We start from the raw sequence: 27,262 nt of genomic DNA on the forward strand, positions 1-27,262 counted from the left end.
AGTCGAAATGCAACTCCAACAGCCCCGCTCAGCTCGACTCGGCACGGCACGGCTCAGCCGCGTTTGTAGTGGAAAAGCGGCATAAGTGTGTCCCGATGGTCATCTGAGACTTTGGTAAACTCAGCCCTTCTCTCCTCGATCTGGCGCTCGACCAAAATGACACTTCCGAACAGCGCCGAACATCTCCGAAGATGCACGAAGACGACACACTCCTGCCGCGGAGTGGAGCGAAAACAAAGATGGCGGACCTCGTATCGAAAAGGTGCATTTTACGAACAATTTCTTCACAATTCTGGGTAAAATATGAGTAATAAAATTTGTTAATTTGCATCGAAAATGTACTGGCCCGCCCGGGCCACTGTTTGGCCAAATTTAGTGGCCCGAACTGGCCCGAAAGACGTAAAAAACACTGCCGGGCCATCGGGCAAGTGTTAATGTCGAGCCCTGTATTTTCAGATCAGATTCTCTGAAGTCTGATTTTTATAAGTGCTTTTATTGGAAGATTTGTTAAGAAGCTAAACGTAGAATCCCACATTAGCGTCTTAGCTTGTTATGTCCAGTTTCCTGTGTTGAGTGACACTGTAATACACACGCCAACAGAAAAAAAAAAACACAACACACCAGACGTTTTGTCTGAGATTTGGAGTGTTTACACGTGCTGGCACTTTGTGTTGGAAAAAGGCGACACGGGCACGGCTCCACAGCTGGATCCGGGGCTGAGATGAAAGGATTCCGCAGCTCTGTGTGGAAGTGTTTACGGTGTTGGGAGACTGGAGATGTTTCCCAGTACTCCGTTCACAAGCTTCTGTTTTTCCTCCACTTAATCCTACGCCGCTCTCACCGATGTCTGGCCCGAGACGTGCATTAGTGTCCTTTTGGTTATTGTCCTGGATGGACAGTGGCGGATTGGAGGCTCCCACGCCACACTCGGCACTTCTGGAACAGAAAAGCAGGATCTTTTTTCTTCTTCACCTTGAATGGAGTTAATTTGTCAGCTTGACTTCAGTCTCGCTCAACCTTCTGTCTCACTTTCTGTGTCTGTCAGACTGTCTCTCACAACAGGGGTACACTTCTCACTTCCTGTGGTACAATATGGCTCTTCTCAGCAGGCACTTCCTGGGCACCATGTCAGCGTCTCAGTAACACTCATAGTAGCAGAGATGAGAGCAGAAAGGAGACGCGTCCTGACTGAGAGACTCGCTTCATTTCCGTCTCAGTGCCGCTGCATCACGTCTTCAGTTTGATACGGTTTCTTCAGGGGCCTTCAGTTTGCTGTGTTTAGTTCAGAATTGACCGCAGATACACACACACACACACACACACACACACACACACACACACACACACACACACGCCTCCTGACATCTCGTTTATTATTTCACTTGGTCATGTATTGGATCATTGTTGAGTTATTTATGAGTGTGTCAGTCAGCTGAACTCGCCGCATTTGAACCTCATGTCCTGTCACTCAAACTGATCACGGCAGCGTTGAGGAAAGTAACCTGCTTGTGCTTGTGTGAATTTTGTTCAGCTTCCTGCCACATATCCTGTCACTGTACACTCTCTCTCTCACACACACACACACACACACACACACACACACACACACACACACACACACACACACCAGTTTGATGCAGTCAGTGTGAGGCTTAATGCATGTAACATATGTTGGATTATAAGTGAATTTACACTACATAATAATGTTCCCTTTCCAAAAACGGCTCCTTTCATTTCCAGGGGAAACCCCCACCCCCCACCCCCCACCACCATTTTACTCAGATTGTGTGGTTTTTAAAAAAAAAAATTATTCTCCAAGTGCTTCTGGATTGATTGATTTTGATTTATTTATTTATTAATGACAGTTAAATAGTCCAGCACTCTCTTCGGTCATGATGTTAGTTGTTGCATAGTGACTTGTTTGCGGAGATGTTGGCGCTCAAAGTTTCAGAGAGAGAGCGAGAGCGCAGATGACAGAATTTACACACAGGCAGACTCAGTGTTTTGTTGTGTTTTTGTTGGTTGGTGTCGACTCTAATCAGTGGATGTCACTAGTCACAAATCACTAGTCTGCGTGTTCAGGATAAACATTTACTTATTTTATCTGGTGCTTCTTTACAAAGTGACTTGAAATTGAGCAGTTGAAGGTTTAGGACTCAACACAGGCAGTTTAGCAGTAATAGGATTTGAACTCTCAACCTTCTGATCAGGAGCCCAAAGCTGTAACTTCCCAGTAGCGGTTGATAAAATGATCGGCATTGATCTATGGTTGTTTGTTTGTTAGCCAGAGAAAGAAGCACTGCTGTGTGTTGTTGTCTTTAGTAAAAAAACAGCTTTTCGTTTGAAGTGTTTAAGATCGTGAGTTTGAATCCCAAAGACACCACAGCCATCATTGGCCAGAAGTCCAAGAGAGCAAAATTGTCCATGCGTTCTGCATGGGAGGGACATTCTGTCTCTGACCCATCAATCACAGTGATGCTAGCCAATCATGGGCATCTGTGAGCTCATGTATGTGGAAAAGGGCGGAGAGCTCTTTCCTCCGAGTGTGTTTAATGCTGCATGTTGTTGGCTTCATGTGTCTCAGAAGAAACATGTTTTAGTCTTCGCCCTCCCTGTTCAGTAGCGGTCATGTTGATAGAGGAGGAAAAAATATTGGAAAAACATTCCAGAATGAGGAATCTGATGGGGCATGGAGACAGTGATGAAACTGCAAACTACAGCACGGTGTAGAACAAAACCTGTTCTATAACTCGCTCAAACACTTCACTGAGCCAAAATAAAGACCGTAGCCAGGAGGAAATGACATCTTTATGTGCGATGGGAAAACACCTCAGAGTTGTTCATCGCTGAATAAGTAAATACTTTCTGCCGAGGGCATAAACACAATCCTTCGAGGTGTTCTCACGAGAGAATTAAATCAAATCAAATCAAGTTTATTTGTACAGCGCTTTTAACAATAAACATTGTCGCAAAGCAGCTTTACAGAATTTGAATGACTTAAAACATGAGCTAATTTTATCCCTAATCTATCCCCAATGAGCAAGCCTGTGGCGACGGTGGCAAGGAAAAACTCCCTCAGACGACATGAGGAAGAAACCTCGAGAGGAACCAGACTCAAAAGGGAACCCACCCTCATTTGGGCAACAACAGACAGCCTGACTATAATATTAACAGTTTTAACAGGTATAACCCTCAACTGTCCTCATGGGGCCGTCCTTCACAGGAGTGGGGCGATAAAACTCCGACCAGACACAGGGCACCAGGATGGATCAAGCAGGTCCGAGGGGCAGAAGAGGCCAGCATCTCAATCCCAGGATCAACATGTAACTCAGAGGGACAGATGGGGGGGGAGAGAAAGAAAACACGTTGTTAGGTATGCCCTAAAAATGACAAGTATTAAATCTGTGTGGTAGGCTCGCAGAGACGAGAGTCTTTACATCAGGCATGACGCACAATGGCATGTTAATATGGTAAAATATATCATGACCTGCTCTGGCTGGATGCTTGATTGGGTGATGGGAGCACACTCCTCAGCAATGATGAGATGCAGATGGGACCCTTAGGCCTGGCCAAGACAATTCAGTTACATTTCACCGGGTCTGGGACATGCGACAGAACGTCTGACGGCCGATTCCCTGCAGGCTACGATAGCCAGTCGAGGTCCCCACCGTCTCCACCAAAAGATTTCCTGTTGACTCCATGTAACTCAGAGGGACAGAATTAAAGACTTTCACGGATTCAAATACTTACTTATTTCACTCTTTCTGTATTATTTCATGTAAGTAGCTCCTCATATTTATCTAAATAATTTCACTGTGGAGCACCAGACCACAGGACTGAGCAGCTCACTGGAGCTGTGACTTGACTCATTAACGAGGCTCTGAGGAAGGAGTCTCCGTTCCCACAGCTGTGTGTGTGACGCCTTTAACGCCACACCACGGTTCAGTCTGTGTTCCTGCGAAGCTGAACCCTGTGCTTCTGTGTGCTTCTTGAGAAGTGGGTCGTTCGCATGTCCTCATGGAGATCTCGTATCTCAGTGTTGCATTAATCATACAGTGTAACGTCTCCTTTAATGGCTCTCCTACAGTGTGTTTAGGAAATGGAGAATGTACACCATCACAATTTGCTTCACAGGCAGAGGTGTGTGTGTGTGTGTGTGTGTGTGTGTGTGTGTGTGTGTGTGTGTGTGTGTGAGAGAGAGAGAAAAGGCCAGACTAAAATTGCTAATGAGGCACGTTGAGTGTATTAATGAGTTGATTTTAAATAGCGCTGGAGATTAAAGATGGCTGACGTCATGAGTGTTTCCTGTCTCGCCGTTAGAATCTGAAGGAGAAATGGGATGCTGAGCTGTGAGCGGTGGTGTGTAACGCTGCAGCTTTACTCATTAACCACTCGTTTAAAGCGCACTCATCCATCACCTCTATTTATCTAATCCAATTCAGTGTTTGTGAACAGATATTTATAAAATGTCTCATCTTTTAATTTTTTATCCCCTGGTGCTTGTTATTACTTTTAGATGTAAGACACTGATCTTTCTCTTGAGCTCCTAATCAGATGATCTCATCCCATCTCATTATCATGATGATGATTATTATTATTATTATTATTATTATTATTATTATTATTATTATTATTAACCTTTATTTAACCAGGAAAGACTCATTGAGATTAAAAATCTCTTTTACAAGAGCATCCTGGCAAAGGCCGGCAGCAGCACAGTTAAAACTTAGAGCCAACACATATCCTTACACACAACATTAAATAATTTACAGAATAAATTACACAAAAATAATTTGTAGTAGGTGTTACAGGTGTAGGTGGTGTTGATGAAAAATGTTTCCATTTCAGTTTTGTGAAATTGCTTTATTGAATTGTCTGAAAATCCACCTCATTAGCATAAACGCTTGTGATTTTTGCAAGTTTTTACGAAATTCATGTCCCCCCCCCCCCCCCCCCCCCCCCCTTTATTTGTTAAAGTTTGCCGTTTCAAAATTGTGCATTAAGCAGGTTAATGGAAACACAGCCAGTGTTTGCTATTGCTGGCTAATGAGTTTGGAGCCCAAATTTTTACAAAGGGAGAATCATACACAGTAATTAGCACCAGAAAAAGCAAGAGGGTGTGAAATGTCAGTATTAGAAGTATGTTGTAGGCACCTGATGGCCACCGGATGTTCTAATACACACCTGTAAGGGAGGGGTCAGGGAGGGGCATTCAGCTGGTTGACACATGACATTGTACTGGTTGAATCCTTCATAGTCAGACCTCACCCTGTGACGGTGTTCATTGTTACCTCTGCCAAGGAGGTTATGTTTTTGGTAGCGATGGTTTGTTTGTCTGTTAGCAATATTACGGAAAGAGTTATGAACGGATTGCTCTGAAATTTTTTCCAGAAGTGTGACTGGGCACAAGTAACAATCCATTAAATTTTGGTGGTGATCCGGATCACCTTCTGGATCCCGGATTTTTTTTAAAGGATTCTTGGCGGAGGTGTGTGTGTGTGTGTGTGTGTGTGTGTGTGTGTGAGAGAGAGAGAGAGAACAGCAAAGTGGAGTTTGTCCACACACACACACACACACACACACACACACACACACACACACAGCAGTCACCCTTTAATCTAAGCCGACTAGATTAAAGTCTTTCTCTCAAACACCTACACACACACACACACGCACTCACTCTCACTCTGTCTCCTGTCCTACATGGATGGATCAAAGAAACACACACTAGTGCCTGGCCTTTAGACACTAAAAGCAGATTGTTTCCTCAATGAACAAATAATACACTGTGTGTGTGTGTGTGTGTGTGTGTGTGTGTGTGTGTGTGTGTGTGTGTTTTTGTTCTGATCTTGGAGCTGAACAGTTGTGTAATCAGGCTCTGAGTGTTTTGATGTTTTTGTTTGAGCAGCTCTGAGTTTGTAGCTAATCAGTACTAGTTTTGTTGACATTAGTAATATATAGTTCTGGTTTATTTCAGTGCATACGCTATGTGTTTTCACTATGGTTAAATTCTTAAATATGATTTGGTTACAAGTTGTGCATTGTTCTATAACAGTGATCACTGCAGCTGTAACATCAGTCACAGGTTTATATTAATGCACTTGTTCTAATATGTTATTTCTATGGTAACAGCTCCATCACAGTGACTAAACAGAGTAAAAAATGTGTAATTGTAAATTTTAACGTTTGTAATTGGTGTATTGTTTCTGGAAGGAGTCTCCAGTGTCAGCGCTCTGTAACAGTCAGAGGTGAAGCTGGAACTTTTAAGTTCTCTGATGTCTTCAGTTTACACTTCTGTGTGTTTTCTCAGTAACATGACAAGCTGCGTTTTTCTGACATTAAATCCTGACTATAAACTGTTAATGTGTCACTAAACTGTCTGAGTTTTTAGTAACACACTTCCTTTCTGATGAAACTCATCTTGGGATGTCAGCTTTGCTTTCGGTTCTCAAAGCAGTTTAATTTTCTGCCACTCTGTTTCTCTCTGTCCATTTGTCTCTCTCTCTCTCTCTCTCTCTCTCTCTCTCTCTCTAAAACACACTTTCACTCTAATCTCATATTTAATTAAGTTCACAGCAGCTAATGCAGGGATTTAAAACCAGCTGCTGTTCCTGACCACGCACCTGTCGTCATGTCTGCCTGTCTGTCCCCCCGCACCCCCTTGTGTGTGTGTGTGTGTGTGTGTGTGTGTGTGTGTGTGTGTGTGTGGATTAGTGGTACTGAGACTGAGAGCAGTGTATCTATAGGAGTTTAGTAGAAATAAAGGTGGAGTGAGGAGGAGCTTGTGGCTGTTTTTTCTTGGCAGAGTTTGAGCTGAATTCAAGCTGAATGATAATTTCCTTTGCTTCCACTAGAGCTGTGATGTGTAAACATGACTGAGCTCGTGAAGAGTGTAAAGGTTTCTGTTATATCCTGTTTCAGTGAGTTTAATCTGGCCGTGTCTGTTAGCGAGTCAGGCACTCGTCTATTCACCATCTCCCCCTCCTCCTGTCTCAGCTTTCTGCACTGGTCAGTTTACAGCAACCCCGCCACACACTTTAATCTTCACACATTCATCAGCTACACACACACACACACACACACACACACACACACACTGAGTGTCTGGACAGTGCTGCTGTGACTGATGGTCATCCAGGGAGGAGCACATCTAACTTGAGATCTGTACAGATCCCATAACAGACTAGAAACTGTCAGTGAGAGCAGTGTGGGGTGTGTGTGTGTGTGTGTGGCAGGAGTAACCTGTAGTGGTGTCAGGATAAATATCTAACAGTATGGACAAGCAGACATTTATACAGTCATCAAAGTGCCTGTTAAAGTAAAGACGTGAGGTGCGATAAGCTGATGCTTTTATTACTGCATGTGTAGATCACCCTCCTGTTTATTAATTCATTCACTCATCTTCAGTAAGAGCTTTATCCTGGTCAGAGGGTGGCAGTGGATCCGGAGTCTATCCCCAGAACACTGGGAGTAAGGTGGGAAAAAATCCTGAATCGAATGAGAAATTAAAGAGCCGTTCTGTGAGCTGAAAGAGTAATTTCTTCTTGTTTTAAATGAGTTGATTTGATTTAGAGTCCAGCATTGTTCAGTTATTAATTATCAGCTCATTAGTTTATTATAAGGTTTACTTATGGGCTTAGCAGAAAAATCATTATACAAAGGCAGTCGGGTTCCTCTGCCACCTTGCTAATTTCATGGTTGACCTCTGTTCTGAGGAACCCACACAGAGAATAATCTGAGCTCAATACTACCAGCCTTTCAGTTTTTACTTTTTATTTAAATCATTTTAAAACCAACACAATGCAAAATGTTAAAGTGGTGCTGAGAAGGATTCACTGAATCAGTTAAAGGAGATACGCAGAACCTTTATTTTTAAATAAATTTCTGAGTGGATAGTATCTCCATTCTTGGCTCTTGTATGCTGCATAAATGGGAATAAAAAAATATATTTGAGAGTTAAAATCGACCGCAAAGTTGTCATTGGAGCTGCCCTGCTGAGCCACCCAGCCCTGAGCGCGTGACGTCACATTGTCTGGTTTTAAGGCCGAGGCCTTTGACAGCTATAGACCAAAGTCCATCCATCCATCCGTTATCTGTAGCCGCTTTATCCTGTTCTACAGGGTCACAGGCGAGCTGGATCCTATCCCAGCTGACTACGGGTGAAAGGCGGGGTTCACCCTGGACAAGTCGCCAGGTCATCACAGGGCTGACACACAGACACAGACAACCATTCACACTCACATTCACACCTACGCTCAATTTAGAGTCACCAGTTAACCTAACCTGCATGTCTTTGGACTGTGGGGGAAACCGGAGCACCCGGAGGAAACCCACGCGGACACGGGGAGAACATGCAAACTCCACACAGAAAGGCCCTCGCCGGCCACGGGGCTCGAACCCGGACCTTCTTGCTGTGAGGCGACAGTGCTAACTGCGACAGTGCTAACCACTACACCACCCTGCCGCCTAGACCAAAGTCATATAAATAAAAATTTATGGTGAAAGTAAGAAGTAGCGTTACCGACTTGCTCAGCTAAGACTGATTTGACTTCATTGATTGTGGGTTGACTCTCATTAAAACAGAATGGGTGTTATAACTTACGCAACATACATGTACATGCATGCATTTTCACTGATAAAACGTAAAAGGCTCATTAAATAATCAGATGAACTAAGACAATCACATTCTGAAGCAAATTAAATAATCTTATACCGCTAACTTCTCATCTCATGTCATCATCTCTGGCCGCTTTATCCTGTTCTACAGGGTCACAGGCGAGCTGGATCCTATCCCAGCTGACTGCGGGCGAAAGGCGGGGTTCACCCTGGACAAGTCGCCAGGTCATCACAGTACCGCTAACTTAAACACACAATACAAGTTACATGTGTTAATCTAAATGCAGGTAAACGAGTTGTTTTTGTTGTTTTGTATCCAAATGAGAGTCGGCGCTTACCCGTCTGTGTTCTCGCTACTTGAAGGCCGATCTTGTGGCAGATTGTTTTGAAACAATCTGACTTTCAATTGTTTGTTCGATTCTCCGTTCATTCGCTTCTTCCGCATAAGGGCGAGATGTTGCTGCTGAGGCGAGCATATCCAGCGGAGAAATCAGACGGCTGCTCTACTCATTCTCCATTTTCTCCATACCGAGTACTCCGCCATCACTGCTCGGCTCAGACAATTACTAAAACCCGGGACGAGACGTCACCGGTTTTAGCAACAACTGCGGGGAGGTCACTGCCTGAGAGATAATACGTCCCATTCTGTCCCAGGTTTTAGCAACAACCCTCGGCTCACACTCCGGGAGAACTGGTGCAACTGCACTTGCTTTCCTTTTTAAAAAATAAATAAATAAATAAATACTTTCCCTTTCTTGTAGTTTTTTTTTTCCTTTAATTGTTGGTACTGCACCCTCTTTCAATCCGGGCTTATAGCCAGCGCTCCTCAACAGGTCCGAGGTCTCGTACGAGTCTTCAGTAAAATGTGCAGAGCAGAGGAGAGACCACTTTGTAGGCGCCCAATGTGCCTGTGAACTTCTCGCAAAACGCGTCCAAATCTTTGCAGTTTGAACATTCTTGGGCTGTGAATGCAACATAAATCCACCTTCTGTCGTGTTGCTGCACCTGCCAGAAACACATCTATGTGGCCTGGCGATAAATTAGCTCAAAATAGAGGATCGGAGTTGCAGTCAGCGCTGTGTTTTAGTATAGCGGAAATGGTGATGAGACTGATAGACTTCCTGTGGTGATGTCAAGGTCATTCACTCAGACCGCTACCTATATGAATCATTTTAATCGTAAAAATTACTATATTAGATTTATTGTTAACGCTTAAAACTATTCCTGTGCCATTCTTGAGGTCTCAAGGCATTTATAAACAAAAAGTGAGGCCATGGCTCTGCGTATATGCTTTAAAGTGCATATCACGGGTAAATTCAGGAGCAAGATCAGTGTAATTCTCCTATTTTATATTAAACTTTAGTCAAATATCTGTAACATTCTGCATTTTGTGCAATTTGTTTACCTTGTGCAATACCAGAAAAATTCAGTTGAAATCAAGCCATTTGAGGTGAATTGGTCCGCCTCTGAAAAAACTTGGCATTTGAATTTCCCGGGAAACATTGATTTTCGTGGCGTCGCGTGCGGGACGCCTCCCTCTGAATCCCACGTCAGCGCTGGTTTGTTTATGAGAAAACGACCTGGTGGTTTTCTGCAAATTTCTTCAACGTTATCGTGTAATTATTAAAATGGTTAACAGATGTATCGTAGGAGGGTGTAGCAACACCAATCTTGATGGGATTAGTACTCATCGTTTCCCAAAAGCCCGGACAATGAGAGAGAAATGGGAGCGCTTGGTCTACACAGGCTGTGCACTGAAACTGCACAAGCTCTCGCAGCCTGCTGGCGCTTCCGCAGGTGACGTCACGAATCTGGCTCCAGACTCCCTTGGGATTTTCCCAGACACATTATTTATTTATTTTTCTGCTGTAGACAGATGGCCCTGTGCAAAATTACCCTTCTGGATGAGCGTGTAAAGGGACATACTTTCATAAAAAATAAAAAAAAAGAAATTGTTCCAGAATATGCACCTTAAGGAATTAAAGATCTGCGTGTCGATTCATTTGACTCAGTGAGGAGTAATATCCCGAATCCGGTACATATCACTGATTTAACTCCTTTAGTTTATTCGTATGTTTGAGGGGCCTCTTCATTACCCAACTAATTATACAGCTGACCTTTGACCTCTGATCTCTATTATGATGAGTCTTCATCAGACCCTTAGCCTTTAGCCTGGTGATGGTGTGTATTTTCCAGAAAAGGCCTCTCCTGAGGGTCCGTGTGTTTGGTGGAAACAGATCCACCCTGTTTATGTAAAAGTCTTCAGATTAGCTTTAGCAGGCTTCTCTTAGCGCCACACCATTACACTTCGGACTTTACTTGGCCACGCAGCTTCCAATCCGACATGAACAGAGAGTAAAAACATGCACAGAGCTAGCATCAGGTTCTCTCCTCAGCTCGTCAATCGGAGCTCCCAGCGGGAGGAAGGCGCTGCTGGGAGAGCACAGATCAGGTTACGCAGCCTCGTCTCGAATCGAGATCGCCGGAACAATGGAGGCTTTTGTTTTTTCACTCTCTTAAGACCACTGAGTTTTAGGAGAACAGTGAGAACCAAAACCACGGGGTGAGAAAACCGGAGGAGCAGGTTCCTCTGCCCTCGATACCGATACCGTGTTGGTGTTGCCCCGCCCTTTACAGAAGGATTCACGCACGTTCAATGTGGATGTGATTGTGAAAATGACGCCGGTGTTCCAGGTGTCATCTGGAGGTTTATTTCACTGCTGATGTTGTTGGAACTCTTCATCCAGCTCATCACTGCTACAGGAACCTGGAACTGAAGTTAATGCTGAGCCACAACACATCAGCCTTTATTTACTTTACATTTTTTAATTAAAAATATAATTAGAAGTTTGTCATTTGCTTATTAAAAATCTGCACCAAATCTTTAAAATGTAAATCAATTTATCTGTTAGAGGTTTTCCTCCTTTTAGTCCGAAATCATTTTTTGGGAATATTAAATCATTTTAGAGTTTTTATCCAGTGCACCACTGTTTCACTGGCAGATTTGACGTTGTGATAAATTTCACAATACGCTTTTCTGAGAAAGGGATATATTTATTAATCTTTGAAACAATTGCTCGTTTAAAAGTAATTACTACAGTACTTTACAAATGTTTTTTTTTTTCTGCTTAATCTTTAAAATTGTAAAATGTTAATGGCTTTATAGATTTTTTTTTTGTTTGTTTATTTGAATCTTGATATATAAAAATTTATTTTTTAAGTTTTATTTTTGAAGTCGTTAAGTCTATAACAGGTGTTTTTAAATGGAAGCCACTGGGAAATATTCAGCACAGACTTTATATCGTGATGCATGTGGTGTATTGTAGAAATGTTTTCACGTATGGTGGTGATATTTTTGTGGCATCACTCCACTCTGGTCAGACTTCAGCTCTACAGCGGCGTCACTCTGCAGGGGTCAGACACTTACTGAATTATTGAGGCGCGTCGGTGTCTGGAGGACGGAGAAACATTCACCTCACGACTGGACTCTGAGACGCTGACACCTGACCCACGCTACACTCAGGACACGTACAAGTCTCATCGTGATGAGAGTCGAGTAATCACACCGCCTCAGTGTTCATCATCACTCGCTCTGAGCTAAAACATGAACAAATTCATCTGTTTATCTGTTCTTTATTCCTTGTGTGTGTATGTGTGAGAGAAATGGCCTGGGATGTTGTTTCAGACTGGTTTAACCCGTACAGTCAAGCTCCTCTCAGTATCAAATCATTTAGCTAACCATAGTGATGACATCCTGGCTGTCATGGCGATGCTTTATTTTCCATTATAGGGTTACAGAAGTTTATTAGCAATTAATAAACTGATTAGATAAGTTAGTGTTAGTGACATGAGTCTGTACAAGGGATGGAAGGAGGCTGTGGAGGCGTGTCTCATTTGCATATTTGTGCATTTTCTTAGTTATAATGAAGTTAAATGTGTAGTGGTGTTCCTCTTCCACTTGTAAACTTTCCTTTAAACAATGTCATACAGATTTTTAATGTGTAGTTTAATTGTATGGAAGATTCCCCCCCCCCCCCCCCCCCCCACACACACACACACACATACTTTGGTACTGAAAGTATTTTATGAATTTAAAGGCCAGATAAAGTTTGAGATTTTATGAACTGATTTCTTTCTTTCCTGAACAGCAGCTCGGAATATTTCCACTGAGGCTGTTTGTTACATTTGTGTGTCAGTAAAACCACAACATCACTCTGCTGGGTTTAATGTTCAACACTGTGTGTGTGTATATGTGTGTGTGTGTGTGTGTGTGTGTGTGTGTGTGTGTGTGTTGGGGAGTGGAGCTGGTTTGTTTGGTGGATTGGGGCATGGGCTTGGAGGCAATGCACTGCATCACATCATTCTTTATCTTTCTCTCTCTCTCTCTCTCTCTCTCTCTCTCTCGTGCTCTCTCAGGAGCTTAGCTAGGATTGGGAAGGTTGGGAGTGTTTTTCTGAAAGTAGGGGGCGTAACTTTGGTCGCGACCGGGGGGGGGGAATTTTGAGAATTTCATCTTTTTTGGTGCAATCTGGTGACTTCTGGATCTGCGGTGTAGCTTTAAAAAGAAATGAAAGAAAGCATTAATTTTTAAGTGCGAATTATATTCTATTAGGCATTTTTAAAACAAATTTTATTTACTAACAATAAAATGTTATAAAGTTTAAATGTAGTTTCTTATTCATTAACCAGAACTTTACAAATCACTGTAATTATCAATAAAATCATCTACAGATTCCTGCAATAAAAGCAGAAACCTTAAATTATAATTTCTAGTGCACTTATGACAAAAAAACAAATTGCTGCAATCGAGTCCTATTACACACAATACATTTTATACAACAAAGATAACAAACAAGATTCAGCCGACTCAAGATTAACATTATGAAATATATACAACTGAAAATAATAGATTCCATTAACAAGTTTTGATTTTACAAAATATACATAATGCAAACTTTACATCACAAAATGTTAGGAATCATTTTGATTCTTTTAAAAAGTGCAATAAACAGGAGTTAAAATAAGTTAAATTAAGTTACAAATGAAAGGAAATTTTCCTGTAGTTACTTGAAATGTAAATACTGTAAACAATACAAAAAAATTCAATAATAATGGTAGTTTATGAAAGTACTATTTAAGATGATGTAAATCTTGGCAAAAGAGAAACCAACCGAAAGTGTGAAAGTGATTTATCATCCTGTTACCATGGGAACAGTCTTTTATGAATGCGGAAGTGGGCTCTCAGCGCCGAGTCCAGTGTGACCTGAGGAAGGAGACAAGTTTCATGTTTCATCTAATTTAGGTCATTTAAAAATTATAATATTATTTGGCAGTGGGCACACAGGAAAGTGTAAAGTTTCTATTAATATGTTTATCATGCTTGTATGATTTAAAAAAAAAAAAAACTTGCAAAGATATTTATCTAAATACATGACCTACTCATTCTAAACCTGCCGAGCTTCGACGGAGAAGCTCGCAAAACTCGTAATATTTTGCTTCCATTCAAGCCTCATTTTGAAGTCTGACCAATAAGAACGCTACATTTTTGGCGGTAAATTTGATTTTCTCGATTTAACTTCCATATATGGAAAGCATGCGCGCCGGGCACGCCCCGGGAAACCGCTGACCGTCGACAAAAATGTCCACAGAAATGCACAAAATTACTTCACAAAACAACAAATTTCACAAAATTTTGGTTAGCACAGGTTAGTATTAAATTTATAGGCTGTGTTTGGGGCTTTATGGCCGTGTTTTTTGAGATTGGCTGTGCAAAACACGACTGCACGGCTCACTGGCTAAGCCTATGCTCGCGCTCTCTCTCTCTCTCTCTCTCTCTCTCTCTCTCTCTCTCTCTCTCTGTGTGTGCATGTTCCTACACTAGTTCTTCTCTTCTATTTTTGATATTTTTCCTCTCGTCTCCCAGTTTGTTCTAGTTCTCCAGTTTCCACAGGTCTAGGTGCTCCTCTCCCTGGAGTGTTTTCCATGTTCTCGTGCTCCTCTGCAGTGTTCCCCGAGTCTGTGTGCTGAATAAACACCCTGACTCTGATAGACACCTTCACCAACCTTCACGTTTCACTGCTCACAACCAGGTTCTCCATCATGCTGTATGCAGTCACTCGGAGAGAGTGAGAGCTCCGATCTATATAAAACAAACAAAAAAACCAGTCCTCTCAGAGATGGAACTAGAGAAGGTTAAAAGGTACACCAGAGAATGTGGTGAGCATTTCAGAGAAGATGGTGAGGACTTCCTGTACAGAGAGACAAAGTGGTGATGGTTACAGCAGAGCTGATGGGGGGCGGAGTGGAAACGGTGAGGACAGAGGAATTGATTTCTCACCACTGAACTACTGAAGGTGTGTGAAATGTGTGAAGGAAAAAACAGCAAGTGACCCAGAGCTTTGGAGAAACCTGCAAGCCCTCATCATCATGAGCTCAGATGCAACTTCACTTCACATCACAGCTACATCAGAAAACCCTGAACTCTCCATGCTGAGGCTTCCATTTCTCACGTGTGTGTGTGTGTGTGTGAGAGATGAGCCACAGTACTGCTGGTTTATGTAAAGTGTGATAGTGTGTGTTGGACTCGTACTGAATTTCCTGCTGCTTCCTGATTTTCCACACAGCTCTGTGAGATCAGCTTCAAACCTTAAACTTCCTGCCAAACACAAACGAACATTAAACATGGATTTAACGCTCAAGATGCAGCAGTGTTGGATCTGTTACTATAGAAACGATACCATATGAGAATAGGTGCATTAATATAAACCTGCACTGCAGTCAGAGCTGCTGTTATAGAGAGAATTAATCAACACCTGATGACCAATCACAATCCACAACTCTGTATTTTTTATTTTTTTTTGGGGGGGGGATTCTGGCCCTGACCACATGGTTTCTGTGAGACCATCTGTTACCATGGCAACAGTAGCAGTAACCTGATTGCTTGTGGGACCTCCGCTAGGGTGATTTCTCTGTTGCTGTTCGGCGTGTGTGTGTAAATGTAGAAGTGATGAGTTCAGGTCTTGACATTTGTGGTTGACTTTGTATCCTACGGAAGTCTGTGATGTCAAATCAGATGCTTTCCTGTAACTACATACGCAAGCGTGTGTGTGTTTTCATATGGTGTATTTGGATTTTATAAACTCGTGTGACGTTCTGTGAGACAGTAAAACATTTTCTCATTGCTTTAGAGCTTTATGTAATTTTTTTTTGTGATCCTCATGATCACTGTGTATGTGTGTGTGTGTGTGTGTGAGAGAGAGAGAGAGAGAGCGCAATTTTACCTCTCTCTCTTGGGCAGGAAGTTAATATTATTCCAAAATACATGCACGCATATACACGCATGTGCACACACACAGCATGAACAAGACTTTCATTGTTGATCACCTTCACTATTAATCAGCTAACTCTGGAACTGTGTGTGTGTGGGGGGGGGGTAGACAGCAGATGTGTGCATCTACGGAACATTAGTTGCTTACGAGGATTCTTACATTCAGTGAAGAACTAATGAGTCTTTCTCCAATGATAGCCTTGTGAAACACACACACAGGTGTATTTGAGAAGCCAGGCCTGTACCACACTTTGTCTGTGGGGGGAGAAATTATAGCATTCTACACACTGCTTCCACAGGGGTGTGTGTGCGTGTGTGTATGTAAGAGAGCGTTGACAGCAGTGACTGGACTCCTCAGGTCCAGCCATTAGTGTCACAATGGTGTGTGTGTGTGTTTAATGATTAAATCCATCATCATTGAAGATGATGGCAGAGATGTGTGTCACTTTTCATCGGGGTGCATGAGTGGTGTTCAGCACGGGTGTTTCAGTGTTGACGTGTGTGTGTACACTGTAAACACTATAATAATACACACACAGTGTAAGTGTTGTAACGGTCCTCTCGTCAGCTGTGTTTCATCCTGAGTGTCGTTAGTGGAGAATCTGAACTGTGTGTAAATACAGATTACAGTTTGTCATGTGACTCGGCCCGGAGTTCAAACACCAGTGACGTTCACACAGTTTCTCACACATTCATTCGGCCAGAACCTGTTCAGTGTCTGAAGTACTGCTGTTATACTTGTTTTTAATGTTTAACTAACTGCACATACACAAGATGGCCGCTGTGTGGATCCTGCAGTCATTTAGAGCGTTGCTTACGAACAGCCTCAGAAATTAACACCACACTTCTTCCTGGTACAGAACCAGCTTAACACGTTCTATTCTACAGCATTACCGGGTTTCCTGTTACACTCACTACGTTTACATGCACATAGAGAGAATCGAATTTCTGCCGTTGCTCGACTGAAATCGAAGTTCAAAATGCCATGTATACACCTTAATTCTGCTGAAATTGAACCAAACTTGATTTCTCGGACTCGAGCTACACGACCTAGTTTATGCGATTTCTGCCGAGCTACGTTGTGCATGTATACCCTATCGAGCTAGTTGTCGAGCTACTTCCGGAAGTGACGAGTGACAAGACCACAAGCAGGAAACACAACAGCCTCGGTCGGCATGACAACGAATCATGACAACGGCATGAATCTTTTCTTTTTGTGGCATTGTTTGCACTGTTAAAATTTAGCTCACTTACTGTATCACCAAATACATCTGTACAGCTGTTGCATAGCTGTGAATTGTGTACATAAACAAGTCATTGTATTTGTGTGTGTGTGTGTATATATATGTCCAACATCTGAAGAATGTCAATAAAAACAAAACAATTGAATTTTTTGTGTCTTTATTAAGACATAAGTTAAATTGTAAGCAAAAAAAAATTTTTTTTTGTAAGCAAAAAATGGACTTTAGAAAAATATTATTGTGCAAAATAAGTTGTCTTACAAAACAGTGGTCTGCGCCGGACAGTTTGTAGCCATAGTCTGTTAGAGCAAGCCGAACAGCTTGAACACAGAACTGCTAGTGTTGCCAGATTGGGGGTTTTAAGTGCATTTTAGCGGATTTGAACATGTTTTGGGCTGAAAAACGTCAGCAGTATCTGGCAACACTATAGCTCTTCTTCATGACGACAACCGGAAGTGTACCAACACGATGGGGTGTGTAGCGCCACGTGTGGCTCGGGTGCACAATGCACCTTGCACAATAGCCCGATTTCACTTGTGCATGTAGGATTGGATTTCTCTGGCACCCCTGCTGGGACCCTTTGCTCGATTACCAACAGCAGCTCAATTTGGACGTGCATGTAAACGTAGTCACTGAGTGTTTGAATTTGAGCCTCTCATGTCATCTGCAGAAAGTTCTGTTTTGCGTACCAGCGTTCTGGTGTTCCTAGATTAGACAGTGCCTTTGAATGGAAGGTCAACTTTTAGATTTGAGACGCAGGTCATGACGATAATCACGATGACGGCAGAACGACCACTGGAGCTCGTCAGTGTGTTTTAATGTTGCCGAGTATGAAATTGCTAAATGAACACATGCAGAGCCATACTTCAAGTTTAAACCAGTACATTTCTCCAGGGTGTAACTCCTCCCACAGCAGTGTCTCTCTCTTTTTTTTTTTTTTTTTTTAAATTTCGTTTATTTAAAAGGGGCAATGCACATTAATCAACATCTCCGTCTGAATTAAAAATGTTAATGTGCCAGACTTAGCAAATTAGCTAATTTTCATCTGTAGTCCCTTGGCAGGTCAGTACAGCAACATAAAACAGCAACAACAAAAAACAATACATGCACCCAGCACAAGAATGAGTAATTTTGTATAAGAGTGATGTGCGACCTGAGGGCTATTCATGGTTACAAGACTGATTGATTTTGATCCATCTCTTAAGCCTGGTTTTAAAAGTTGTATAATTTAAACTTTCCCTTACCTCACAAGGAAGACTATTCCAGTAGTTAGAGGCCCTTACTGAGAAGACTGTATGCCCAAGTTTACTATATCTGCGTTGTACCATACAGTCTCCTCGGGTGGTTGCCCTAGTTACCCTGCCACTACCATCCATCTGCTTCACAAATTCACTCAATAGGGGAGGTGCAAGCCCATGTAATATCTTAAAAATTAGGCAAGCATCTAAAAAATGTAAAAAACTATCAAAATTAAATAAATTGTACTTCTTAACAATATGCTAGTGGTGATAGCTGATTGGGTTTTTGTCAAGAACTTTTAAAGTTTGCTTATATAGGACCTCTGTTGGTTTCAAAGTTGTCTTATTAGCTTGAGACCAACTTGTGAAACAATATGAAATGTAAGAAAAGATCATGGCATGCATAAAGAGGTTAGCTGCCTCTATTGCTAAATATGGTCGTATGTGTCTAAAATTCGCCAGGTTGAATTTAATGGTGTTGATCACCTTTTTAACATGTTTTTTGAATGTTAGGTTAGAGTCTAAAATAATTCCAAGATATTTAAAATCAGATACAGCCATGAGCTTTTCTCCACCAATTAAAACATCAGGTTGATGTGTCTTAACATGTTTCTGTGAAAAGAACATACAAACTGTTTTATTTATGTTTAAATTAGTGCTGTCAAGCGATTAAAATATTTAATCGTGATTAATGTCGCGACTGTCATAGTTAACTCGCGATTAATCGCAATTTAATCGCACATTTTTGTCACATGAAAAACCATTGTAATTCTCTTATCAGCATAAAGTGAATGGGCTTGCTTTGCACCAATGTTTTTTTTTTTTTATTGCAGAGCATAACACGTCTTGTCACAGCTACTGACATCTAACTTCCATATTAGATGAGAAAACCAAGGGATGAAAAATAAAGTGCATATCACTGTGAAAATAAAAAATGTTTTATTTTACTCTTCATTAGTTTCTTTTGAAGAGAAGTATTTGCCATAAAAGAAGAAAAAAACAGATAACAAAAATAAAAACATTCATCATACGTTCAAAAACGTTCATCATAGTGTGGCACTGTATTCTCTAATTCTCACTGCTTATAACTCTACACCCCCCCGGTGGAGATGAGCTGGGAAACTGAAGACTGAAGGAACAGTAATGAAAAGTGTTTTTCCAGTCTCACCTGTGAAAGGTAATCCCATGTGAACTCGTTTGGACGGTAAACCTGTTGGTACAGTTAAACGCAGCACATGAATGAGGCATCTTTATTCTCGGCTACTGTCTAGACGCTATACCAGAGACGGCTGAAGAATCTCCACTTTGCCCCATCCAATATGGCGGCGAGGATGTTTATATGTCTATGCCTTTCTCCATCACTCACATGTACTCTTATTGAAGCAGCGCGTGACAAGCCTCAACAGGAACTACGGGTGACTCGCAGGGCCAAATTAGAATTTGCGTTAACGGCACTATTTTTTTTAAATCGCGTTAAATTGAGATCGCGTTATCGCGTTAACTTTGACAGCATTAGTTTAAATGTAAGCATGAGTTTCTTAACCACTTGGTCCACTAAACATGGACCAAGGCTGCAGTTAACTTGCTTGCAGCTTGTTTGTTTTTTGCACGTACATAAAGAACTGTGTCATCAGCATACATCTGTATGTTGACAGATGGATATACTGATGGCAGATCATTAATGTACAGACTAAACAAGATAGGTCCCAACACTGATCCCTGTGGCACTCCTATATTACAGTTTTGATAAGTGGAATGAGTATTGCCAATAAGTACACTTTGTTTCCTGTTAAGTAAATAAGAACTCATCCATTTAATGGCATCTATTGAAAAATTAAAAAAGATAGTTTTGCTATTAGCGTTTGATGGTTCACAGTGTCAAGCCTTTTTAAGATCTAAAAACACTGCGCCTATTTCACCACCTTTATCTAATTGGGATTTAACGCTTTCCAAAAAATAACAATTAGCTGTTTCTGTGGAGTGGTTGGTGTGAAATCCAAATTGTTTTGGATGCAGTGGGGTGCGGCCCGGATTTAGGTGTGCTGTCAGCTGTTCCGCTACCCATCTCTCAGCCACCTTGGATACCACTGGTAGGATGCTGATAGGTCTGTAATTTGACACAGATGTTTTATCACCAGACTTATAGACAGGAGTTATGACTGCTATTTTCCAGATACTGGGAAATACACCACTTTTAACTGAAAGATTGATCATATGAGCGATGGGACGAGCTAAAGCATCCTTATGTGATTTTAGAAATGTGGTATCCATGCCATAGGCATCCTTTGCTTTTGAATTTTTCAGAGATTCAATGATTCTTTTCACTGCTAATTCAGATACTTCCATTATTCTAAACGATGTTTTTGTGTCATCAATAAGGACACATGGTGTAGTTCCGGTTGGCAAGCCTTGGGCCAGCTCCTCAACTGAGTTTATAAAAAAAAATCATTAAAAGTGCTTGCTATCATACCTTCATCTTGGATCATTATACCGTTTACCTCAAGTTCAGATACAGTTGTTCGCTGTTCATTATTCCTATTAGTTAATTTGTTAAGATTTTTCCAGATAAGTTTCCCATTACCCTGTGCCTGGTTGATAACTCTTTAAAAAAAAATCTGCTTTTGCCTTTCTTAAGCCCCGTCTACACGATCATACATTTGTCCATGGACATTGTCATACAAATGTATGATGATGTTCAAGTTTGTATGATCATGTTGTGGATTTCTGTCCACACGATCATACATTTTGTATGTCACATGACAGGCAGTGTAGATCACATGACCCGAATTAACAATCTGATTGGTGGATGACCCAAAGTGTTGTAAGATGTTGTGAACATTTGTTGGAAAGTAGAAACACGATTCTAAAAATTTGAACAACGTCATACAAGTATGACGTTGTTCAAGTTTGTTGGGAAAACCGTCCACACGATTATACATTTGTCCATGAACATCATCATACATTTGTATGACGATGTCCATGGACAAATGTATGATCGTGTAGATGGGGCTTTATGCCCCTTAAAACCTTGTTTCGAAGAGTTGTGAAAATATGCCCGTCACTTCTATGCCCTGATTTAAGTGCTTTCTTCAGAGAAAGATCTCGCTCTTTCATTTGTTGCCAGAGAGTATCATCAAGCCATGGTAAGATGTTCTTTTGCCTGTGTTTATATTTAACCTTCCTGCTAAAGGAGGATATTACTTTCTTAATGGTTGTTAAGAAAGTGTTACAGCTGTGCTCAGTGTCAGTACTGGATATGAGGTCAGACCAGTCTATTTGTTTTATAGCATTTTCCAAATTGGCCATTTTATTTTTTGGGATTCTCTCATGGTATTGATTTGTTTTGGTATTATTTCTCAATAGTTTTTTGGTTATTTTCCGGACCATTAATGTGATATGATCTGACAGGCCAGTTAACATGTTGTATGTCTTAGTGACTGACTCTGGTCTGTTAGTAAATATCAGATCAGTTTGGCTTTGGGAAGAGTTGGTTACTCTTGTTGGTCCTTGTACCAGCTGAGTAAGATTAAATTTATTTACTATCTCTCTTTTTTAATTTTTTTCTGTCTGCTTTTCTATCCCAGTTTATATTAAAGTCACCCATTAGTATTAATTCTTTCTTACTGTCACATTGCTTAAGAATATTGTGAAGATACTCATAAAACAGGTAATTGGATGATGGTGGGCGATATACACAAATAACAATAAAGGACATTTGAGGAGATAGGGAGACATTTAACCCAATACACTCCAGATCTATTTCTTCTGCCCATCCTTGGCTTTATAGAGAAATGGTGATGTGTTTTCTGACTCTGCATGACGCATTCTTATCTATAAACATGGCCGAAAGGACACCACAGAGCTAAAGCACAGCACAGAATCAGATATCACTCCACACCAGAGCCAGATTCAACTAGGGGGTGTGGCCTGTTTGTATAATGCTAATCTGGAGACAGGGAAAACTGTGGAAATCTTGTGTGTGTACAGAGCTGGGAAAGATTATAATCTTCTCTATATGTGTGCTGGGATTAAACATTTGCTCACAGATGTGCAGTATCAGTGTGTTTTTGAAGTATGTGAAATAGCAGTATTGTGTGTGTGTGTGTGTGTGTGTGTGTGTGTGTGTGTGTGCGTACTGAATATTGTGATGTATTGTGAGACAGATCATCAGTACAGGACTCGTCTCTGTTGTTTCAGCTCTACAGTAAGATAATAGTTACAATTGCTTTCTCTCTGCTTCTGTGTTTCAGCACCTGAGGTGGTGTGTGTGTGTGTGTGTGTGTGTGTGTGTGTGTGTGTGTGTGTGTGAGTGTGAGCAAGTATGAGTGTGAGGATGAGCTCTAAGCGCAGTCTGCTGATGCGGTTGGTGCCATGCCGGTGTTTGCGTGGTGAGGAGGAGACGATCACCTCTCTGGACTACAGCCACTGCAGTCTGGAGCAGGTTCCCAAAGAGATCTTCAGCTTCGAGAAAACCCTGGAGGAGCTCTACCTGGACGCCAACCAGATCGAGGAGCTCCCCAAGGTACATGTACACACAAACAAATGATTTATGCTCAGTGTTTATTTTTCTGGTCGTGAATTCTCATCATGTTAATGTCCGTGGTTGTGTTCTGAATGAGGGAGATCTGGGTGATGTGGTGATCTTGGATCTGTACCGTGATACTAAGCATGTTTCATCAGCTGTGCTCTAAACACTCAGACATGACACCACAAACAGTTTTATGAACCAGACACACAAACAAATCCAATAATAATTGAGAGCAGGTGGGTCCTTAGCTTCCATTTCAAAAAAGAAACACATTAGTAGACTGATGGTGTTCACATACAGGTAAGAATCATCAGACATCACCTGTCGGTTCAAACCCCGCCTCCATTCCTTCTGCAGCCGACGCTCGGGATGATGAGCGTCCTGCGCGTAAACATGAGTGTGAAGTTGTGATTAAAGCTGTTTGTACACAGTGGCGTGTGTGTGTGGGGTTGGGAAATAAGTCTGAGTCTTTAGATGTACAGTGTGGTGAGTAATACATGCAGATATTTATAATCCTGCAGTGTAAACCCTGACTGCACGTGTGGCTCCATCACGTCTCTGAATCTGATTTAAACCCTGAGGTTATCTGATCCACTGCATTGGTGTGAATTAACAGTAATGTTCTAACTCTGACTTTATCTCTCTGTTTACAGCAACTGTTTAACTGTCAGTTACTGCACCGGCTGAGTCTGCCTGACAACGACCTGAGCATCCTGCCCCCGGCTATTGCCAACCTCATCAACCTCCGAGAGCTCGACGTCAGCAAGAACAGTAAGAGCAACACCCCGACTCCTCCTCTTCCTCCTCCTCCTCCTCATGGCACTGCTGTGTTAGTTACACTCAGCCTGAAGGTCACTGGAGAAGCTCAACATCACAACTGTTTCATCACCACGTTACACTTAATCACACTTCATCATGAGCTAGAACGAACACACACACACACACACACACACACACACACACGCGCTGTTTTAGTGTCACTGTTCTTCATAGAAGCACAGTTCCTCACTTCCTTCCTGATGTGGCCATGCACCCAAACAAACGCGCGCTAACGTCAGTAGCTGTCTGTACGTTTCTCACCATCATAGAGGTCTCTCTCACCCCGCATACACCCTCGTGAGTGACGGACTGACAGGTGAGCGTTCATTTTCTGCATACATGTTCTTCGATACAGAGCTGCGATTTCACCCACATTTGGCCCGAGGTTGAACCAAGATGAGCACCAGTGATCATACATGTTCATCATAATTACCCCCCATGACAGTCGGTGACATGAAGAGACAAAATGAGAAAGTAATCATTTATGGATTTCAGAATTTGCTTTAAAGACAGATTTTTTTTGCTGCTACAATCTGTGGGTCATCAGACCACAGCAGCATTGAATGCTTCATCCTGATTGGTCAGAAGGTGCTGATTCATTTTAATACCTCAGGAGAGAAGTGTAACACTTCTAACAACCTTCTAACAAACTTTTTTCCCCCTTTGACCTATGTAAAGTGACCTTGAGTTTGAGAAGGCACTATATAAATGTAACTTATTATTTTTATTATTACTCAGTTGTCTCTCATCTCTACTTTATAGCTGCCTACTCGTGGTGTGTGTGTGAGAGAGAGAGAAAGAGATAGAGAGAGGTTGCTGGTGGGTGAAAAAGGAAGTGTGAAATTGTGCTTATGCACCTCTAACACAACCTGCAGGAGCACCAACCTCTGACTCTTTATTAATTCTCTGTAACATGATAGAAGTGACTGCAGTGTGTGTGCGCGTGTGTTTCAGGTATACAAGAGTTTCCTGAAAATATTAAAAACTGTAAAGTCCTGGCCATTGTTGAAGCAAGTGTGAACCCCATTTCTAAGTAAGTGTATAAACCGTGCGCTCAGAATGATGCTTATTGTTTTAAATAAAAATATTTTCAATACTTTCATTTATTTATAAACATTAAATTACTGGACTGATTTAAAACCATCCCTTGGATGCATTTGTCACGGTGCCACTGTGAAATTTACAGAACAGAATTTTGATGATTAAGTACCTTCAAGGTAGTTAATGAGTATGCGCATGCTCGTCAATGCAGTGCTGATGGTGTTTTATCTCACTGCAAAATCAGAGTTAGTGTTAAACATGTGACACACAGCGTTGTTACAAGATCTAATCTCATACACCAGTTATTGCATTATTGTTATTGCACTGGTTCATCAGAGATATAATGTCAGGGTTTCTTGATGAGGGTATCACATTACCTCTGTTATAAATATTCACAGATAATTACAGCAGAATAAATAAATGACAGAATGCTGATTTTGAATGTATTGTGTACGAGTTGTGTTTTCTTGTTTTAATCATGACCTGTGTGTGTGTGTGTTCTACAGGCTCCCAGAAGGTTTCACACAGCTGCTCAGTCTAACTCAACTCTACCTGAATGATGCCTTCCTTGAGTTCTTACCAGCGAGCTTTGGCAGGTCAGACACACATACACAGAGAGAGAGACACACACACACACACACACACACACACACACACACGTTTTACGCTGGATGTGGACTGGAACAGATTTGTGAAGTGGATGTTATGAAACCAGACATGACTGCAGTGTCCATATTCTGAGATAATGTGTAGAAGACACAAGGACACAGAATTCCCAATGGGACAGAGGGATTCAAATGAAACCAACAGCTGTGGATTAAATAACTTGCTTATATTTTGGAAAAATATTTTTATTATTAAATACTGTGGGCAGTTACAAACAAAAATTATTGAGAATTCCTTTGGGAAAGAGTGGGATTGGTCAGAGGGAACAGGCAGGATTGGTTTTGAATGGTATTGGGAGTTTGTGGGATTGGCCAGAATTCCGTGATGAGTGAGTGGGTTTGATCAGAATTCCTTGGAGTGTAAGTGGTTAATAGCAGTTCTTTCAGGAGCGGGCTGGACTTCCTTCAGGTGCAAGTGGGTGTCTGCATAATTTACATCTTGAATAATAGATGAGTTAATGTGATTCTGATTCGAGTTATTTAATGAAGAGATGAGATTAATTTAAACTCTGTGTTCCTCAGACTGACAAAACTACAGATTCTGGAGCTGAGAGAGAATCAGTTAAAGATGCTGCCCAAGTGAGTAGAGCACTAAAAAACACCAACACCACCGCCATCACAACTCCACTGAACACCAACACCACCACCATCACAACTCCACTGAACACCACCACCATCACAACTCCACTGAACACCACCGCCATCACAACTCCACTGAACACCACCGCCATCACAACTCCACTGAACACCAACACCACCACCATCACAACTCCACTGAACACCACCGCCATCACAACTCCACTGAACACCAACACCACCACCATCACAACTCCACTGAACACCACCGCCATCACAACTCCACTGAACACCAACACCACCACCATCACAACTCCACTGAACACCACCGCCATCACAACTCCACTGAACACCACCGCCATCACAACTCCACTGAACACCACCGCCATCACAACTCCACTGAACACCAACACCACCACCATCACAACTCCACTGAACACCACCGCCATCACAACTCCACTGAACACCACCGCCATCACAACTCCACTGAACACCAACACCACCACCATCACAACTCCACTGAACACCACCGCCATCACAACTCCACTGAACACCACCGCCATCACAACTCCACTGAACACCACCGCCATCACAACTCCACTGAACACCACCGCCATCACAACTCCACTGAACACCACCGCCATCACAACTCCACTGAACACCACCGCCATCACAACTCCACTGAACACCACCGCCATCACAACTCCACTGAACACCACCGCCATCACAACTCCACTGAACACCACCGCCATCGCAACTCCACTGAACACCACCGCCATCGCAACTCCACTGAACACCACCGCCATCGCAACTCCACTGAACGCCACCGCCATCGCAACTCCACTGAACGCCACCGCCATCGCAACTCCACTGAACGCCACCGCCATCGCAACTCCACTGAACGCCACCGCCATCGCAACTCCACTGAACGCCACCGCCATCGCAACTCCACTGAACGCCACCGCCATCGCAACTCCACTGAACGCCACCGCCATCGCAACTCCACTGAACGCCACCGCCATCGCAACTCCACTGAACACCACCGCCATCACAACTCCACTGAACGCCACCGCCATCACAACTCCACTGAACGCCACCGCCATCACAACTCCACTGAACGCCACCGCCATCGCAACTCCACTGAACGCCACCACCATCACAACTCCACTGAACACCACCGCCACCGCAACTCCACTGAACGCCACCGCCAT

At 42.2% G+C, this 27,262-nt stretch overlaps 1 protein-coding gene across 2 annotated transcripts in view; it reads left to right on the plus strand.

Moving 5' to 3' along the window:
- erbin (erbb2 interacting protein) overlaps nucleotides 1-27,262 on the plus strand; it is a 144,345-nt gene that overhangs the window by 60,779 nt on the left and 56,304 nt on the right. For both annotated transcript variants that reach the window (XM_060909099.1, XM_060909100.1), the window contains exons 3-7: nucleotides 22,673-22,944; nucleotides 23,604-23,721; nucleotides 24,724-24,802; nucleotides 25,317-25,406; nucleotides 25,998-26,054. In XM_060909099.1, the coding sequence (XP_060765082.1) occupies nucleotides 22,744-22,944; nucleotides 23,604-23,721; nucleotides 24,724-24,802; nucleotides 25,317-25,406; nucleotides 25,998-26,054 (545 nt within the window). In that variant the 5' untranslated portion in view covers nucleotides 22,673-22,743. The remainder of the gene's footprint in view (nucleotides 1-22,672; nucleotides 22,945-23,603; nucleotides 23,722-24,723; nucleotides 24,803-25,316; nucleotides 25,407-25,997; nucleotides 26,055-27,262) is intronic.

This window comes from Neoarius graeffei, chromosome 25 (genome assembly GCF_027579695.1).
Source record: "Neoarius graeffei isolate fNeoGra1 chromosome 25, fNeoGra1.pri, whole genome shotgun sequence".
Classification (NCBI taxonomy): domain Eukaryota; kingdom Metazoa; phylum Chordata; class Actinopteri; order Siluriformes; family Ariidae; genus Neoarius; species Neoarius graeffei.